Genomic DNA, 20,289 nt, shown 5'->3' with positions numbered 1-20,289 from the left:
CCTTTGGGGCACCTCATAAATAAACAATAATAATAATAATGATGATCACCAGCCCTATCTATCAGCTTCTGATTGGCTGATTGTGTATTGATCCCTCCTGCTGCTACTCGTTAGTTATATTATATGAAATAGCGGCTATGTATTTGCATTATCTATATTTGCATATTATATTTGTGTTGTCTTTAATTAGATTTTATTTTCACATTTATTAGTAACACTGACAAGACACTATTCCCTCTTGTATATAGAACAGTTCAGCATTGTTTTGTCTACAAGTGGGGTAATGTGTATACTAGCATACAATATAGTGCTGGCATATACTACTAACACTGCCAAGCCACATGTCTGCCCTAATGTTAGGTGTCACTATACACTGATATTGTGCCTTAATAAATGCACGTAAATATGCATTTTTTTTTACACGCGTACATGCTGAGTGCATATACAACCCCTCTAGATGAGCCCCAAATTGTTCTATAAGATAGGAGTTACTTGGTTGCTAGTATCCTTTTTTAATGGTTCCCCATTCTGCTCTACATATTGCCTGTGTTTTGGTCCATTTTATACATCTTTACGCACCCTTTCTCTTGTATCTCTTGTAAGCTCCTAAATTCAGCATACTTATATGCATGTTGCATATGACTGACAGTTATAATCTTTGTGGTGTTTGTGCTCATACAGCACTTGTCTACTTTTCCTACTTTGCTTCCAAGAGATGTGGAGACGTGGAAGGAATAGAAGGGTTGGGTGGAGCTTGATGTCATCCATATCAATAGGTGGGCGGGGTGATTGTGTCATCTAGTATCTCCCGTTTAAAAAAAAAAATAACAAAAATGTGATTTTTGACACCAGTGGCCAGGAGCCAAATGCTGAAAGCTGCATTGAGATGTGGCCAGCGCATGAAAAAATTTCAGTGTGTACTGGCAGAACGGTTCCCATAGAGATCAGTTATTTCTACGTTCTTCTCGTATTGTGCTCACCGTACAGCACCACAAGATGCCACGTAGATCGTAAGCTTGCGTGCGGGGCCTTCTTACCTCTCTGCTTATATTATCCATTATTGTTTTATTACTGTGTTTGTTTCTAATTATAAAGCGCTATATAAATAAATGATGATGGTGATAATATGGAAACCACAAAAAACATTTGTAGTGCATCATTATTATACAGTTAGTACACTTAAACACTGAGGTAGACATTCTAAAATAGTGGGACAGGTCCAGTGAAAAAATAGGTTGGATAAGTGAGAAAATAAGCACATAAGGTATGTGTGATAAAACTGAGGATTGATTCTACCCTACATATTTTTATGCACATGCCTAGCTCTTATATATATTTATAAAAAAATGTGTATTTCTTATTAATCTTACTTTGCCTGAATGAAAAACAAATCAAATAACCAATTTTCCAAATTGCGAGGACTAATGTTAAAACTAAAGGTCGACATTGATGTAATCATTACCATTAGAATCAGTTTTCCACATCTGGAAAATATCTGGGGGGTAAATGTATCAAGCTGAGAGCTTTCTGCGCGGGTTTGAAAAGTGGAGATGTTGCCTATGGCAACCAATCAGATTCCAGCTGTCATTTTGTAGAATGTACTAAATAAATGATAGGTAGAATATGATTGGTTTTTCAAACCCGCCGGAAAACTCTCAGCTTGATACATTTACCCCCTGGACGTGTTTGTGTGTCTTTCTAATTATTTTATTTTACTTTTTTTAAATGCTACAATTGTTTCAGCTCAATAGATTTAGTATTTGGGAGTATAAAAAAATTACACTACAGTGAAATCAAGTCTTTTTTAAGTGGCGCCCGTTGCAGAAGCCTGAAAAGACGTCTGTTATATTGCAGTTGTATACTGTAGTACGCATGTACCATATAAACAGATTTAAACAGCATGTTTGATCATCAGGTTTGATTGTGAAGAGTTGAGCTGCCTTGTGTCTCAATTATTTCCCATACTCCTTTAGATTATAACCTCATATAGTCAGAGACCTCTGTACTTCTTGTCTCAATGTATGTTTGTTGCCTTTTATTTGTTTGTACAGTGCTGCAGAATATGTATTTGCTGGATGATGATGAGGAGGATAATAATAGTATAAGTATTAACATGTATACACTAGAGGACATGACATACATAGAATTTGAGTTATTATCCTATAAGTCGATCTTTCACCCATCTTTGCACTTATTACTTATTGCCTGTTTAGTACAATTAAGGGTGTGTCATATATAACATCTTTGTTTGATCATTCTTACAATCTTCTTCCTGGCAACCAATACACTTTTTCAATCAAAATAATATAAACTGATTCAAACTGAGGCCAAATTCTACATACATCAATATCCAGCACATCATATGCTTTCTCATATTAACTCTTGTTATATATTTCTAAATAATACCATAAACCATCTATATAAAAACAGGTCAATGAGGGAACACAGCAGAGGCTAAAAAGGGCTGTGATTTTTGGAGTTTGTACAGCCCGACTCCAGCACCAAGTTGAAGAATAACACACCCCAGTAATAATACAGTACCGGAATGCTGTAATATCCACTGGGATTTAATAATTCCCTGTAACACATTCAGGTAATGGTTCTATAGTACCTTCTGAATAACCCTCAAGCACATGGGTGTCAATAAGGTGTCGGTGTTGCGTCACACCGATGGGACTTTCAATAAGCTGGGACCATTCAGAAAATTAGGGTCTAGTAAATCATGTTGAAACCACAGAGCGATGTAGCGCGGGTGCCTTATTGGTGCGTAATTTGTGTCTGTGTGTAATAGGTTGAAGAGCGCTGCTTCTGTGGGTCTTAATATCGAAAGCTAGATTACCATGGAATATATAAATACATGCAGGGTCAGCCTGGACTGGGGGGCAGGGAGGCATCCCCCCCCCCCCCCCCCAGGGGCTACCTTGGGCTGTGTCCTCCCCTGAATACATGTATTAAATTAAGTAATAGAAAAGGTGAATTATATTGACTAAGGTTTATTTTTATTTTACAGATTGTTGTATGAAAGTGAATCTATTGCCAAAATGTTGAAGAGATGTGTATCATTTTAAATTGAATCACCTCTACAACAAATGCAATTACTGCTAAGCAATAATTATAATAATTACTATCTTTTTATGTAATTAATGATGACTTCAGCTTGATATTTTAATATTTCTGGCTTACAGCAGATAGTATCAGATCTCATTTTATGATCATTCAAACCCTTCTCTCAGTTCCTATACTAATAGAAAACACAATGCGGAAACTTCAGGGTATAGAGCACTTATGTCTTGTCGGAGAACACAACAGGTTATTACAGATCTGGACAAGTGTTCCTACTACCAAAACTCAATTTGTTCATATAAAATAATGCAAAACAAGCAAGAAAATCATCTAAAAATTTACTGGTTATAAAAAAATAAAATATCTATTTTTCCACTTAGTGTATAGAGTATGGTCAATCTGGGTCACCCAACAAAACAAAAAAAAAACAACAGAAGTTAATTAGAAATAAAGTAAGTTAATGTAAAACTATAGCCCTCTTACTAAACATGAACTTCAGGTACCCCGATTCTTCTTCAATAGACCCTTGCCTTACTCACTACCATGTTGATCCTCGCCCCAGGACTTAATATTCCAGAGGAAAAAAAAATACTTCACTAATCACTTATGCCTGTCCAAGATCCAAGGTGGGGGGCACTGTTTTTCCAGCTCTGTAATGAATTGAATTTGAAATCGTTCCCAGTTTTCTTTGGAAATATAACTCTGGATACACTAAGTATTGAAAAGTTGAATTTTCTGAACTCGTCAAGTTGGAGAATTAAGACTGAACTCTCCATCTACCTTTTAAAACTTTATTCCCTTTAACTACTCCATTGCCAAAGGACAGCAAAACTATTGAAAGCTACAGTTTATACAGTTATAAATATACTGTAGTCCTATAGGCAAGAAATCGAGAAATCTTCTTAAGTGACATATTAAGAAAATTAATTATTTAATGTATATACAATATGAAAGCGAGTGGCTTTGTTATAGAGAGCTGGAAGTCATTTTTTAAAATGTAAATAAATCAAATGTCGCCTTTTAAACTGTCCATCTTAAAAATCATACATATACAATAGCATCTAGTGGGTGCTTTGTTTTATTGTATTAGCTATAAACTACACATATATCATTGAGTTATGGTTATGGTTGATTTAAATCTCCTGCATTAAATATGTTTTCGCTTTACAAAAATATGGTTGTTATATTATAATAATTTCATGTTACTATCACATTCTAAATATAATGATTGCACCCTGATGCCATTTTTAAGTAATAAAATTGCAAGTAAAGACATACGTGCCTACTTTGTAAATTCAGGTTCCGGGAGGTCTGGGAACAGGTGGGGCCACGGGGGCTGGCCTCAGAGAATCACGTAAGTAAGCCCCGCCCCCTAAGCAATCATCACCATTTTGCCCTATACCAGCAGGGGGCAGGGTCACGATGATGTGTGAATCGTGTCACTAAGCCCCACCCCCTCCATTTAATTGGCCGGGATCCGGGAGGTTGCCCTGCTCTCCCGGGAATCCGGGAAGACTCCCAGAAATTCTGGCAACTATGAGTAAAGATCTAACACTATAGTACTTTATTTGTATAATCTGCACAGTATGTACAGTAAAAATATGAACACATTATTTTCCTTTGGTTTTAGCTTCCTTTATTGCAGGCCTGGACAACCTGTGGCTCATCATCATCAGCTATTTATATAGCGCCACTAATTCCGCAGCGCTGTACAGAGAACTCACTCACATCAGTCCTTGCCCCATTGGAGCTTACAGTCTAAATTCCCTAACATAAACACAGACACGGACAGAGAGAGAATAGGGTCAATTTGATAGCAGCCAATTAACCTACTAGTATGTTTTTGGAGTGTTGGAGGAAACCGGAGCACCCGGAGGAAACCCACGCAAACACAGGGAGAAAGACCATTGACATGCTTTGTCAGCTGATAGACAGCCGATAGCTGGCAGGGTATGCTGGGATTTATAGTTTCATAACACCTGGAGAGCCACGGGCTGTTGTTCAGGCATACGGTAACGTCTTTAAATGTCCAAAGTAAAAGTTAAACTTCAGAATTCCAGAACATTTACATTGTGGTTCATTTGATGTAGCTGTATTCCATCTCACTATCATGGAGCCATCCATTATAATAGTTCCATGATACTGCAGTGTAATCCCACATTATAAGTATAATGGAAAGTATAATGATGTCACAGAGCGGGGGGTTTAAGTGTATTTTTTTGTTTTCAGTTTGAATAGTCATTAAGGACTGGCAGCCGTAATGCCAAAACCACAACTTGTGCTGTAGTAAGAAGATATGTTTGGGGCTATTTACTGTATAAGCCAAAGACACAGAACAAATGCAGCACTCTGACATCATACATTGTGTGTCAGGATTTGTGACATCGCATTGATCTTTAAACATCCAAATGGTGCTTTTAGTGAAGAACAAATTATTGGTTTTGATGATGGCTGGATCTGGATGCTTCATGCTTTTAAGATGCATAGTGAGCTAGTCACATGTTTATGCTTCATGCACAATAAAAATGCAGAAATTAGGTTCTGCTTAAGAATGCAAGATATTCCAATGTACTATACATAAGTGGACAGTGAAGAGAAGGTAACTTGAAGGTGCTCCCAATTTTTCATTGCATTACTTGGTCTCGCCACCATGTAGAATGCTTTGATTTTAATGTAAGCTCAGAGATGGCAGTGATCATTACATTTAATTGGTGCCATGGATGCCATCAGGGGGGTACAGGGGGGTCCTGGACCCATTAGGTGGCCCATCGGCGCTGAAGATCCTAGCCACAAACTGTTTCTGATTCACAATCTGGTATCATTGGTAGGAGTAGGAGGTCTGATGGCATGTGGTGAGGTCTGATGGCATGTGGGGAGGTCTGATGGCGTGTCAGGAGATCTGATGTCATGTGGGCAGGTCTAGGGCATGTAGGGAGGTCTGATGACATGTGCGGAGGTCTGATGGCATGTAGGGAGGTCTAGGGCATGTGGGGAGGTCTGGGGTATGTAGGGAGCTCTGATGGCATATGGGGAGGTCAGAGGCATGTGCAAGGTCTAATGGCATGTGTGAGGTCTGATGATGGCATGTGGGGAGTTCTAGGGCATGTAGGGAGGTCTGGGGCATGAGAGAGGTCTAATGGCATGTGCGGAGGTCTGATGGCGTGTGGGGAGGTCTGATGGCGTGTGGGGAGGTCTGGGTATGTGGGGAGGTCTAGGGCATGTGGGAGGTCTGATGGCATGTGGGGAGGTCTAGGGCATGTGGGGAGGTCTGGTGACATGTGGGGAGGTCTGATGGCATGTGGGAAGGTCTAGGGCATGTGGGGAGGTCTGGTGGCATGTGGGGAGGTCTAGGGCATGTGGGGAGGTCTGGTGGCATGTGGGGAGTTCCGATGGCATGTGGGGAGGTCTAGGGCATGTAGGGAGGTCTGGGGGCCATTTGGTTGCTCCAGGGTACACCTCTGCATCCACTGGGTCTGGGGACCTGTCTGCCTGTCTAATTTGTCCCAGGCCCTACAATTTCTGATAGAAGTCCTGATTGGTGCCATTTGTGTGTGCTGGATGCACAAGATAAACCAGGGGTAAATTTCAGAGCAACCAAATAGTATTTGAAATGTAAAAAACAAACATTTATTTATATAGTGTCAGCAAATTCCATAGCGCTTTACAATTGGGAACAAACATAGTAATAAATCAATACTGGGTAATACAGAGAGGTAAGAGGGCCCTGCTCGCAAGCTTATAATCTATAGGACAATAAGAGGCAGATACATGAGGTTAAATGCTACATATTGAATATTGGTCCAGCCAGATTGCAGAGTTAAAGGGTAACTCCATTAAACTGTAATTTTTATACAGCATCCACTACAGTTCCGCTACTGGTGGAGGAAGTGGCTATTGGTGAATAATAATTATGACTTAGGTGGCATTACCCTTTAAAAAGGTCATATTAGCAGTTTATGTAAACAGTTCAATTTAATGAAGGTTGAAGTCCAAATGGAAAATTAGGCAGCACTTTGCCCTGACTTTTACACCAGTGTTATTTTATGCCACTCAGTTGTAAATGACTGATATGTCAATACTATTGTATAATACATTTTATCCACTTGTTTAAATGTTGACTTATTTATAAGAAAAATATGTGATGAGAGCTCCATGTATACCCAGTCCTTGTCTACTTACACTAGTAGAGTGGAGTGTTATACAATTCCATCTACCAGTCCACACTGCTGTTAACTTTTCCTTCCCTAATAATGCTCTTTTTGCATTACAGGGGTGGGAGAGCTCTGAAGTGAACTTTTAAAAAACTGGCAAATTTACAGTAGAAACCTAAGTTCAAATAGCTTCACCTTTCATTCCTCAAAGTCTGTCAGTCACTAAATGTGCTATTCACACAAGTTCTAAGATCTACACATAACCTGTTCCAACACATTGTTTGTTATTGGAGGGGTGAGCCCTTAGCTGGACTCTGGGGACCATATTATACTCACTTGTAACAAAGCGGGGCTAGTGATACTGACTTTCACCCCACTAAGGAACTTAAGTGGAAGTAAGCCAAGCTTCTCATCTCTCCCCTCCAAGCCCTTATTCGTCCCCTTATTCAAATGTGATGCTTTTCATGCTGTCTCCTGCGTCCATAATTAAGCCCAGCTGTACCACACAATACCATAACTGAGGACCACCCTGAAAAGATTGCATTACGTTAACCCCCTTTACCATGAAATCAGTGTGGTGCAGGTGCCTTGTAGAGATAACCATTGTCCATGAAGAGGAGGAAGTGGTATTTCAACCTGTGCATGCAGGGATGTTTCAATGTTAGGAAAGATCTGTAAGATGTGATTGATTCATGAATCTGGAAGCACAAAGTACTGAATCAGCACAACCCTCTGCGTGAGCTCAGCTTCAGTTCCAAGAACATTAGCCTAACCATTTTCATCACTGGCGAGGAATGATTTTTGGAGACTGAGGACAAAGCTAGTGCAGCTACTTTTTCTGTAAATATTTTCACAACATGCTAATTCTTTCCCTAATCATATATTTATAGCTTTATAAATCATTCGTTATAGCTGACTTGCAAAGCTCCAATTCTGTTCTTTATCTATGCCTTTTAGTGTTCCAGGGCAAGATCTTATACCAGGTATGGACTGGTTTTATGATTTATAGGGGCATATTCAATTAGCATTCGCAAGCGCGATTATGTGCGGCTGCATTGGGTCGCGTAATGGCACTTTACATGTGCAGCCGTGCGTGATCACAGCTGCGAATCCTAATTGAATAGCCCCATATATTAGTATCAATCTATCATGCACCATAAATGATTGAAACTGAGTACTTACTACTTAATTAAACTGTTAACATTTTGACTGTTGATGCAAGACTATTGTCAAGAGTTTATGTCACTGGTTCAGCCTCAAGTTACTGTACCTTCTCTAGACTTTATCAAAGATCTGCATGGAGGTCAAACAGAGGTGGAACTAGCGATCTTGGGGCCCAAGGAGGCGGAGAGGAGGAAACCAGAGGTCCTGGCCCTCTGCATCTGCCAATCAGCAGATCCCATTGTATTCACGGGCCCCGGAGCATGGCACCTGTCTGACCAATGGTAGTTCCACCACTGAGGTCAAATGTTTGCAAGGTGGACACGTACAGTAGCTCATCAGCAACACATTCTCTTCATGCTCCTACCGCTAAATACCCACCAAGTCTTTGAGGCAACTTACTGGTCCTTTCTATTCACAGTCCTGCATACATTTGGTTTGAAGGTTCCATTTAGTAAATTTGTCGGTAATATTTACCAAGATTTTAGGTCATGCAAAAACATGGGGGGATGTTATCTCAGCCATTCTATAGTGATCAATGAGTTTGTCAGGGCTGTCCTCTGTCACCAATTGTCTTCTGCTTGGCTATAAAAGTGTTAGCTCATTTGGTCTGATGTTCTTCTCTATTCAAGACCTACAAATAATGACTAGAGAAGGCAAATGAGTTCTGTATGTGTGTGTACCAACTGTTGATTCGCATCCCCAACTTGCTGAAGATATACCAGTTTTCTGCTTTTTCAGACCTAGTAGTTCATCATACCCTTGATATTGTGCAAAATAATGCACAAACTTTCAACAGCAAGATCACTTCATTACGTACCTGGGAATTAATGTTACCAGAGTTGTAGAACACCTACGTGAGGTTAACTATCCCAAGGTTTATGATTGAAATACCACCTTAGTCATTGGCATTAAGGAGAGCATCCTTCCTGGGCAGTATTGTTGTATTTAAAATGCTTTGATAATCAAAGTTACTTTATTTCTCTTCTTTTACATCCTTCTAATGTCAATAACCAGTCCCACTTACCCAGTATGGAAATGTCAATGGCCCATTATATTTGGAGAGGGAAACAGCCTACAATACAACAGTCTGTAATGTACCAATCCCAGAATCAACGTGTTTTCAGAGTCCAACATGTGATAAGTTACTTTAATACATCTTGTCTGATTAAGATGATGGAGTTCAAAAGATATAACTTAGTTCCCCTCAGAGGGGAGAATGAGTTATGTGCACCATTTAACTCTTTGGCCCTTATGTGGATGGCCATATTGTGTTGATCCAAAGTACAGAATGGGTCTCTAATGGTCCAAAAAATGCTGCAGCTTTGGGACAGGGTGACAGCAAAATAATGCAATATCTTTTGGCAAGGATATTTTTAGCATACAATTTGGTCAAGAAAGGGAGTTAAATACATAACAAATTTAGTTTAGGGTAACTAGGAACTGCCATGTGAGGAGATGCTTCCAATCTCCATTTGCCTTCCAAAACTGATCACTTTCTGATCACAATTGGAGTGAGATCTCCAATATGTTAACTCAGGAGCCAAATCATCCCCTCCAAATGTGAACACATGACCTACTACAAAGGGGTTATTACCCAGATTTATAAACATTCCATTACAAAGATCTATACAATGCTGCATGACCTGGGAATTCTTTTACCCTGCTGGAGTTACCAGTCAGGGCCATCTTTTCCATTGGGCACGATGGGCAGGTGCCTAGGGGCCCCACGGGCAAGGGGGCCCCATAGGCAGGGCTCTTAATTAGAATAAATAATCCTGCAAAAGAAAAAACCTGAAAAAAAAACCTTCAAGGGTCACTGAACAAGTACATCTATCTATCTCTATCTCTATATATCTATATCTATATTTGTATCTCTATACATATGTATATATATCTATATATGTAGGGGCCCCGGTGCACTGCTTTGCCCGGGGGCCCATAATGTTGTTAAGATGGCCCTGTTCCCAGTGGTCCTTGGATCACAATTTTAAGGGAATTCTATCTTGTCATTAACCATGTGCAGCAAAAAGAAGAGGCCCTGAAAATGGGACCTTGCCCTCACCAAACTGAGTGAAGTTTTCACAACAATCCCTCCAAAATTTTTCCTGACATTATGGTGACTCTGTATTTTTTAATATACTTCCTGGACTTCATCTATTGTAGCCTAGCTAGAACAACCCCACCATTGATAATTCTGTGTTTGACCATCTGATAGTTCATATCCGTGTGTTTATTACATAAACAAGTGCGAAGATTAAAAGATTCTCCATCAAAACCAGCCTTAGTGATTACAATAGTAAGAAAACTACTGCACTAGTTGTTTCTAGCAGAGCACAAGTACTTGCATTGACTACTTTGTGCAGGGCACTGTGATTCATAGGTACTTCCAGAGCAAGGTGTATACGTTGGTTAAGTATGAAAAGTTGACAGTCAAAATGTCGACAGTGAAAAGGTCTACACCAAAATGTCTACAGTCATAAGGTCGATACAGTTAAAAGATCAACAGTCATAGTTCCGTGGTTTATTTGCTTTTGTTTAACATGTATTGCTGTGTCGACATTTTTGACTGTCGACTTTACAACCCTGTAGACATTTTACATGTCAACCTTTTAACTTTGTCGACCTTATGACTGTAGACCTTTTGGTGTTGACCTTTTCACTGTTGACATTTTGACTGTCGACATTGCAACTACATCCCATACAATTGCTACATATACAGTACACAGAATATCAATATTTTGTCTGTCTCCTCATTCTTCATCTTGATTACTTGATCTGTTGAAGCTGCATTCAATAAAATGGTACTTTTTTAATGGCAACATGTGTCAAAAAAAATCGTTCCTTGCTAATTGTAAAACGTTTACATTATTGTAACATCTTAGAGGCATGTAGCATGTTGCTATTTATCCAATTACACAATTGAAAAGAATACCTATAGTAGGACTACAATAATGTTTGCTTTCTCTTAGGGGACAGAGGCCCCTGCAGTGGTTGTGGCCAGGAAGTGCCCTTGAATCTGACATCAATGAGAAGGACTCAGACTTGTCTGTGAGCAGCAACAGCACTCGCAGTGTTATAGTGGAGGATTGTGACGGTACTTCTAGCAAACCATACTGCAAGGTGTTCAGGATAACAGGTTCCCGTTCTAATGATTCTGGTTCTTACTGCTGCCACTACAAATATATCAACGCCAAGGTCAAGGGCACCACAGCTGTCAGTGTCCACGTCTTTGTGAGAGGTGAGAGCATACAGTGCGGGGGGTGGGTATCTTGTCATACTTCTGTCACAGCAGATTTTGAGAATTTTCATACAAGTTTTGAGCAAGAATTCAATGTGATGAAGACATGAATCCAGATTTTTTTTTTCCCCAAAAATGGCTATATATCATTATCCAAGCAAGGAGCACATCTATTTATCTTTTTGATAAGTGCTCCTGACCCAAAGCTTGGAGTAAACATTTTCAGGATTGCAGGCAAAGAGGTAAAAGCAACATTACACAATAGAATCAGGTCACTCTAGTCTTCTAATATCACTTTTTCTACCCCCCCCCTCCCCCAACACCACTCAATTACAAGTAGGTAATCGATTATGCGGAATGCTATGTGGCATAAGGGTTTTGTGGAGCTTTCATAAGATACTTCTACTAACATACGAGGCCATCAAGAAAACTGCACCAATATACTTGCCTCACAATATCTCCCAGCTCGACCCCCCCACTTAGTACAAAATCTACACACTCATTGCCTGCTCCCATTCCTGATTACAGAATTCTTTTCGGCCTGCACCTCTGTGGAATTCCCTCCCTAGTACAAGTCTTTCCTCTAATGTCCAAACCTTCAAGCGTTCCCTGAAAACGGGCAAGCTTATTAAATGCCTGAAGCACCCACTTTAATTCTCTAGGCTATTCTACCTGACTAACACCCATCTATTCTTTTGTACCCAAGAACCACCCCTCTACACAGCTCCCACAAAGCTGACATGTGTTCTCTTTCTTTGCCCAAAAAACCCTCTGTCCCCTGACCTAGATTGCTGTGTGACTGGATCATATAACCTACTAAGCACTTTCTACCCTTGCAATCAGGCTGGACCAATATGCCATATGAGACACTTCATGTATCAAACTCTTAGGGGTATATTTACTATACTGTGGGTTTGAATAGATGGAGAGGTTCCCTATAGCAACCAATCAGATTCTAGGGCCTGATTCATTAAGGATCTCAAATGAAGAGGATACTCATTTCAGTCTCCTGGACAAAACCATGTTACAATGGAAGGGGTGCAAATAAGTGTTCTGTTTTGCACATAAGTTAAATACTGCCTGTTTTTTCATGTAACACACAAATACTTGATAGCTTATTTGTGCACTGAAATTTAAAGTTGATATTTGTGTGTTACATGAAAAAACAGGCAGTATTTAACTTATGTGCAAAACAGAACACTTATTTGCACCCCTTCCATTGTAACATGGTTTTGTCCAGGAGACTGAAATGAGTATCCTCTTCATTTGAGATCCTTAATGAATCAGGCCCCTAGTTATCATTTGTTTAGTACATTCTACAAAATGATAACTAGAATCTGATTGGTTGCTATGGGCAACATTTCCACCTTTTCAAACCCGCAGTTTAGTAAATATACCCCTTACTGTCCTATAGATTGTAAGCCTGTGAACAGGGCCTTCTTACCTCTTTGTCTGCCTCTTCATACCCAGTCTTGTTTTCTTAGCTCTATAAAACTCTACATAATATGCTTGTGCTATATAAATAAATATTTATAAATAAGATGTACTAAATGTAAAAATGACCCCAGTCTTTCCCCACACTGTCCCTAGCATTCCTTTTATTAATGGCTTAGCAGTGCTCCTCGTAGTGCCTCTAGGAGGAAATGTTTACTGATCATGTCTATGTGTATGGCAGAGGATGCTTAAAAGTCTTTTATATATGGGGGATAAAGAAAGTTCAGTGGCCACCTACAAAAGTAGAAACGCCTTCCTAGGCACAATGGCCAACCTCTGGCGCTCATGTAAATACCTTGCCCCTCATGTTTGCATGTGGGTGCAGAGGTTTGTTTCTGCGCCTAGCCCACATTCAGCAGCGAATGCTCCAATCTGCCCAGCTCCCCCGAGCTGAGAAAGCGTAACTCTACATCTCCAACTTGCCCCACGTAAATTTGGGGATGCAGACACATGTAATGCCAAGTGCAAACCAATTCAAATGGGCACATCACAAAATGGAATTAGCCTTGCTGAGCCTCAGTTTTCCAGCTTTATAAATATCCTTCAAAGAGTCTGTAACCTGTATGACTTAAGAGCCTATTGTGAAAGTGAGTGATGTCTCGTTCCTAATTATACCAAATCTATATATAGCATTTTGTAACTAATTCTCTCTCTTTTTGTCCTCAGACTGGGAGCAACCATTCATCAACCCTATTGGGACATTAGTGATAAATAAAGAAACTACCAGAGTTCCGTGCCAAGTATCCATCCCAGACCTTAATGTTACTCTAAAAACGGTATAAACCAATAAATTCACTGTGTGAGATTAACATAGATATACAAGTGCAGAAATAAATGAGTCCATATATATTAAACCTATAACATGCAAATAATTTTCTAAACAATATCAACTGCTTTAACAATGTAGAGGTTGCTGACCGCCTACCAAGGTCTATTGTATTCAGAGCTAGTAGAGCTTCCTGTTGCCGTAGAGTGACAGTCACAGATGACCATAACGTGGCCATTTAAATGTTCTTTCTTGTTTTAAGCTCTACTACTTATATTGTCTGGCTGTCACTAGAATACAGAAGCACACAGTGTCCATAAGCTCTGCTGTTACTCAAAATTGACATAGTAATACACAGGACAAACTAAATTCCATATATATGCAAAGATCCTATATTTTGATCAGGAATGCTATGGTACACTTGCAATAGTTATTGACATAGGGCCTGATTTATTAAGGCTCTTAACTTAAGAAACTTCTTATTTAAGTCTCCTGAACAAAACCATGTTACAATGCAAGGGGTGCAAATTAGTATTCTGTTTTGCACATAAGTTAAATACTGACTGTTTTTCCATGTAGCACACAAATACTTGATAGCTTATTTGTACACTTAAATTTAAAGTTGATATTTGTGTGCTACATGAAAAAACAGTCAGTATTTAACTTATGTGCAAAACAGAATACTAATTTGCACCCCTTGCATTGTAACATGGTTTTGTCCAGGAGACTTAAATAAGAAGTTTCTTAAGTTAAGATCCTTAATGAATCAGGCCCATAATCTTCTTTTCAATATTACAACAGTCCGTAAAAAAGTAGAGATTTGGGGGGTATCAGGTTTTCAGGTCAAGATCCCCAAAATACAGTGACATTTTAAGCTATGTCTGCTAACTATTCCTACAAAGTATTTAAATTAACAGATATTAATTACTCTGATTACGTTTAATATTTATTTATATTTATATTAATAACACCAAATATTTGCTGATGAGTTTGATTTAGAGTTCAAGGTTTGGTTCCGCTTTAAATTTGGTGTCATTTGTGTTGTTCCCCTAGCAAAGCTCAGTCATCACTCCGGATGGGAACAGTGTCTTATGGGACGATAAGGAAGGGATGTTGGTCCCTACTGACTGGATAAGGGATACGATTTTAGTTCAGTGTATGACCATCATAGACGGGAAGGAGTTTCTGTCTAATTATTTCCTTGTCCACTTTACAGGTAGGAATTAAATCATTGGACGTACATGATTAACATACGGTATTCCTTATTGATTATTTTGGCTGTACCTATATCACCATATGTTTTCCCTCCACTCCAGGTTATCACTTCTATGACATGTACATTTCTCCCAAGGATACAGTGGAGCTGCTCATAGGGGACCCGCTAATACTGAACTGCACTGTGACTGCTGAGTTTAATACCCCGGTCGACTTTAGCTGGGAGTACCCTGGCAAAAAGGTTATCAGCCCTTATCTTTCTTTCTTCTATCTTCAGGCTATTGTTGAAATGCAGATTGGGTTTGTCTTTTAAGGTTAGTGCATAAATACATTGATAAAGTGATTGAGACAGTATGTAAGCTTCTAGGGTTATATTTACTAAACTGCAGGTTTGAAAAAGTGGAGATGTTGCCTATAGCAACCAATCAAATTCTAGCTGTCATTGTGTAGAATGTAGTAAATAAATGATAACTAGGGGCCTGATTCATTAAGGATCTTAACTTGAGAAACTTCTTATTTCAGTCTCCTGGACAAAACCATGTTACAATGCAAGGGGTGCAAACTAGTTTTCTGTTTTGCACATAAGTTAAATACTGACTGTTTTTTCATGTAGCACACAAATATCAACTTTAAATGTCAGTGTGCAAATAAGCTATCAAGTATTTGTGTGCTACATGAAAAAACAGTCAGTATTTAACTTATGTCAAACACATCCTTTTAATAACTTAGGCTTATTTTTTTTTTAGTTTATTACTCTTTCAAGAGGGTAATGGTATTGACATAGGGTAATAAGACTGTGGTTTATAATTCTGTTACAAACTAAAGAGAATTCAGTATTTTCAGGTAGTACAGATCAAATACTCCACTTCCCCCTATTCTTCTGGGGGTGGAACAAATTGCTTTTTTCCCACTTTTATTAAAATGGTCTCACTTGACACCAAGTATCATGACTGCAATGCTGACGTAGACTAAAGCACAAAGCTTGTTTTGAATCACAACCATCAAACAATAAGGAGATACTGGAGGCTACTACATATTACCATTTTGTGAATACATTTGTTTTTTCATTCAAGTGTATGGTACAGTTATGTAACTACAAGAGACCCCCACCCCCACCAATTAGCAGATCTGCAGTGGTCCCCATACCAACTTAACCCTGGGTAGAGTTCTTTTTTTAAGTCAAGACTGGGAAGTTCTTTATATTGAACTGTGCAGTTATATTAGCATGCAGACAGAACACATCTTGCATGTACAAGATGTACAATACATTACTATAATACAGAGTGACAACACAATAACACATTTCAGAACAGCTCCACCTGCAGTCTCTCCAGTGTAATCACTCATGCAATATTAAGTCTGAATCTGTTGCAGTATCTCCACAAAGAGTTAAAAAAACCATCAACTAGCAGAGACTTGCCACAGTGCCACCTGAACAACTGGGATCAAAGACTAAGTCCAAAACTGAGATATCTAAACAATGACCTGATAAAATTATTCATCTATTCATTTTTGATCTGTTTGCAGAACAACCGCCCTGTGATAGAGTACTCTGATCGTCGACCCCAACAAGACCACACAGAGATGTACAGTACCCTTACTCTGCTCAGTGTCAAAGAATCGGACCTTGGAAAGTATGTGTGCCATGCCAAAAGCGAGAAATGGCAGTACCAGAAGAGCAACGAGGTCATTGTGCACGGTACAGAATGAATGGGAAATGGTGCTGGGTTACAATGTGGTGATATTATGGCTGATCTATGGCTGATCCAGCAGGAGCCAAAGGAGTAGAGGGAATCTGGGGTACACATGATAGACTAATTAATTTCCTGCAGCAGACAAGCTTCATGCTATATTCAACTTGAAGTGTCACTGCAGAGCTGTGAGAGGGGTTTCATGCTACTTACGGAGTGATTTTCTTTAGACTAGATTGTTTTTTTTGTTTTTTTTTATTCTAATCTTATTGGGTGTTAGGAGCAAACATTGCTCAATCACGGTGGTGTAAAGCTTATGCCTTTACAATACCATCATTTATCCTATTTGTTTGTGTCCTTTCATCTTTCTCCTACATTTCATCATCATCATCACCATTTATTTATATAGCGTCACTGATTCCGTAGCGCTGTACAGAGAACTCACTCACATCAGTCCCTGCCCCATTGGTGCTTAGTCTAAATTCCCTAACATATACAGAGAGAGAAAAAGAGAGACTAGGGTCAATTTTTGATAGCAGTGAATTAACCTACCAGTATGTTTTTGGAGTATGAGAGGAAACCAGAGCACCCGGAGGAAACCCACGCAAACACGGGGGGAACATACAAACTCCACACAGATAAGGCCATGGTCGGGAATTTAACTCATGACCCCAGCGCTGTGAGGCAAAAGTGCTAACCACTGAGCCACTGTGCTTCCCTTGCAATTAACCCTTTCCCAGAGTCTGTGACATTTATGCAAATTACTACTATAATATTTTCTCTGTGGAAAGAGTCACTTGAGCTGTGTAGAACATTGATTGGAACTTTCTTTATTAAAAGGATGTATAAGTGGAAAGTGGAAAAATGTGACTCATATTACTAGTGCAGAGTAGTCCAGAAAAGGTTCACTTATGGACCAAGACCAGATACTAGTGAACATGATTGTAATCTCATAGATCTCCCCATTAATATTCCTAATCCAGTTTTTCTGCTAGTGAAGGTTCTCATTCTCAATATGGCTATAGGCAATGTCAGAATTTAGCCCTGCATATTGTGTTAGAAAAATAGCCTTAACTTTCCTATCACTGTTCTACTGAAGACACTTTCTGATGTAACAGTCTATGCAGAGCTCCCATAAAGGGTGAGCAGACCACCGAAATCCTGCACAGACATGGTCTCAACATTCCTTAGATAATAGCACTATCGCCATTGACAGCTTGCGTCCAGAGGAAGTCGTATTGTATTAAATTGGCACTTCCTGTTTGATTGCATAACACACTGTGGTTATGTCTTCATTTACTATCTGATTAGCACATGTGTAATATTAGTATGATAATCAGACACACTTGCATATTCCCATCGCTCCTTAACATGGCCAGAGGGACACACTTTACTGTACATACATGTAGACTTCTATGTACTGGAGGTTTATCTGTTTACTGTATGTGACCTGACACTAGTCTGCTCAAGTGCCTCAAATCATATTAAGTACAAAACAAACCTTCAGTGACATCAAATTCTTTGTTCACAATTTGCAAGGAAGTGGATTTATGAATGAGAGAATCCTGTCCTATAATGTCTCACTCGCTTTTCACTTTATTTTGCCCATAGAGAATCCTTTCATCACGGTGGAGACACAGGAAGATTCGGTTATTGAAGCCACAGCTGGAGACAAGATGATAAAACTGCCGGTTAAAGTTTCGGCTTACCCAACGCCTACTTTTCAATGGTATAAAAACAAGTGTTTTATTTGCTGCATGGCAAGATCCAATCCATAAATATATGTCATCCGGTGCGTTCTACAGATAAGTCACCGGTTATACTGGTGATTATATGCCAGTCTGGAGAATAGGGGTAGCAACCACAAGAGACACACAATATGAACCCTTAATGGCACATAATCCTTCTTACTGTTCTGCCTACAGACTGTTTCCAAAAGATTAAAAATGTCCTACCATGGACAAACATAGAGGTATCCTAAAATTAAGAATGTGACGATTATCTTCATTATCAGCATTAGGACTGATTTCCCAATAGACTCTTTAGACACATTCCTATGGAATACTGAAGGAGCCCTAAACCAAACGGAGACTGCTTTTTCCGCCTGGTTTAGGCATCTTAAAGTAAAATGTTCACTTACTAAAAGCCTAACACAGGAGAGGTCGGAGATATCTCCTGTATTAGACAATAGGCATTGGAGGCTGTGGTCTGGGCAATTTTATCAAGTTCTGAACAGCTTAGCTTTTCGGTAAACTTGTCCCCAATGGCTAACACCATCTGAAGATGGCGTTGGGCATTGAATCCTATGGGGAGAGCATCACAGGAGAGGGATCTTTGGATCCCTCACCGCAGCTTACCTGATCTCCCCTCCGGTAACTTCCATGACCACTTTGCGATAGTACGCAGCCTCCTATTGGATGTGATGTCCCGGGATGATTTTGTAATAAATTAACTCTAAAAAACATCTATCATATGACATAAGCTAATTAATGGGACAAAGCCCTGTTAATTAATAAAAAGGCCCCAAGTTCCTAACTTATTTTACTTTATCAATAATCTTTAATCTCTGGATCCTTGCTGCTTATTAGTAGAACATTAAAGTGTAAAGAGATGAATAAAGTATATAAATGTTTGGCTAAAAAAGGTCCAGTCCTGGTGCTGTGCCATAACACACCAAATCTAGGATTTGGATAGAAAGGGCAGTGTTACCCCACTTTACCTACGTGTTTGTGTGATCTTGAAGTGACCACCTGGATGGAGCAGCTGTTAGATGCTTGATATGGGAGTGCAGGAACTAAACATGATATGGACATATGAGCAGCAGTCAGTCAGGGATCAGAAGGAAAGTAAATGAAAAACAAGTTTGTAACCAATTTGCAAAGAGCCGAATAAGAATTTGCGTCTATGGCTTTCCTATTTTCAGGTTTAAAGACGGAAAGCTGATCATGGTGAGCACTTATGGAAAGCACCGGCAGTCACTCCACTCCCTGCAGATCAGGGATGTGGTGGAACAAGACGCTGGGAGATACACGTTGCTGCTGAGGAATGAGCAGGCTGGGCTGCTGGAGCAGCTCAATATACGACTGGTGGTGAATGGTAAGCAGGATACGGGGCAGTGACCAGAGGCAAACTATAACCAAATACATGGTCTCTTGAGTGGTCAGAAAAAACCCCCACAAACTTCAGGGGATTACTGTATATTTGTATTTATATCCATGTCTTAGCTGGAGACGCAGAGCTGGGAAAAATATTTCCTTTTAGCCAAAGACCTGAAAGCTCTCAATAAAAAGCATTAGCAATACTGGGCTTGTAGAAAGGAGAATAATTGATAAAAAAAAAGAATACGCGGGTTACCTTACTAAGCTACAGAACATTCTAATCCATTCTCACTCTGGTCTGGGAAACCCACACAAACACGGGGAGAACATACAAACTCCACACACAGATACTTTTCCTTAAGAGTAAAGGACCTGAAAACTCATTTGCTTGTGTTCTTCTATTAAGTAC

General features: G+C 39.5%; 1 protein-coding gene across 2 annotated transcripts in view; it reads left to right on the top strand.

The window, feature by feature from the left end:
* FLT4 (fms related receptor tyrosine kinase 4) overlaps positions 1 to 20,289 on the top strand; it is a 162,410-nt gene that overhangs the window by 93,385 nt on the left and 48,736 nt on the right. For both annotated transcript variants that reach the window (XM_075210034.1, XM_075210033.1), the window contains exons 3-9: positions 11,348 to 11,616; positions 13,777 to 13,886; positions 14,930 to 15,092; positions 15,193 to 15,332; positions 16,619 to 16,790; positions 18,394 to 18,511; positions 19,706 to 19,878. In XM_075210034.1, the coding sequence (XP_075066135.1) occupies positions 11,348 to 11,616; positions 13,777 to 13,886; positions 14,930 to 15,092; positions 15,193 to 15,332; positions 16,619 to 16,790; positions 18,394 to 18,511; positions 19,706 to 19,878 (1,145 nt within the window). The remainder of the gene's footprint in view (positions 1 to 11,347; positions 11,617 to 13,776; positions 13,887 to 14,929; positions 15,093 to 15,192; positions 15,333 to 16,618; positions 16,791 to 18,393; positions 18,512 to 19,705; positions 19,879 to 20,289) is intronic.

This window comes from Mixophyes fleayi, chromosome 4 (genome assembly GCF_038048845.1).
Source record: "Mixophyes fleayi isolate aMixFle1 chromosome 4, aMixFle1.hap1, whole genome shotgun sequence".
Classification (NCBI taxonomy): Eukaryota; Metazoa; Chordata; class Amphibia; order Anura; family Limnodynastidae; genus Mixophyes; species Mixophyes fleayi.
The sequence above is the reverse complement of the archived record's forward strand: the minus strand, read 5'-3'. Positions and strand labels throughout refer to the sequence as shown.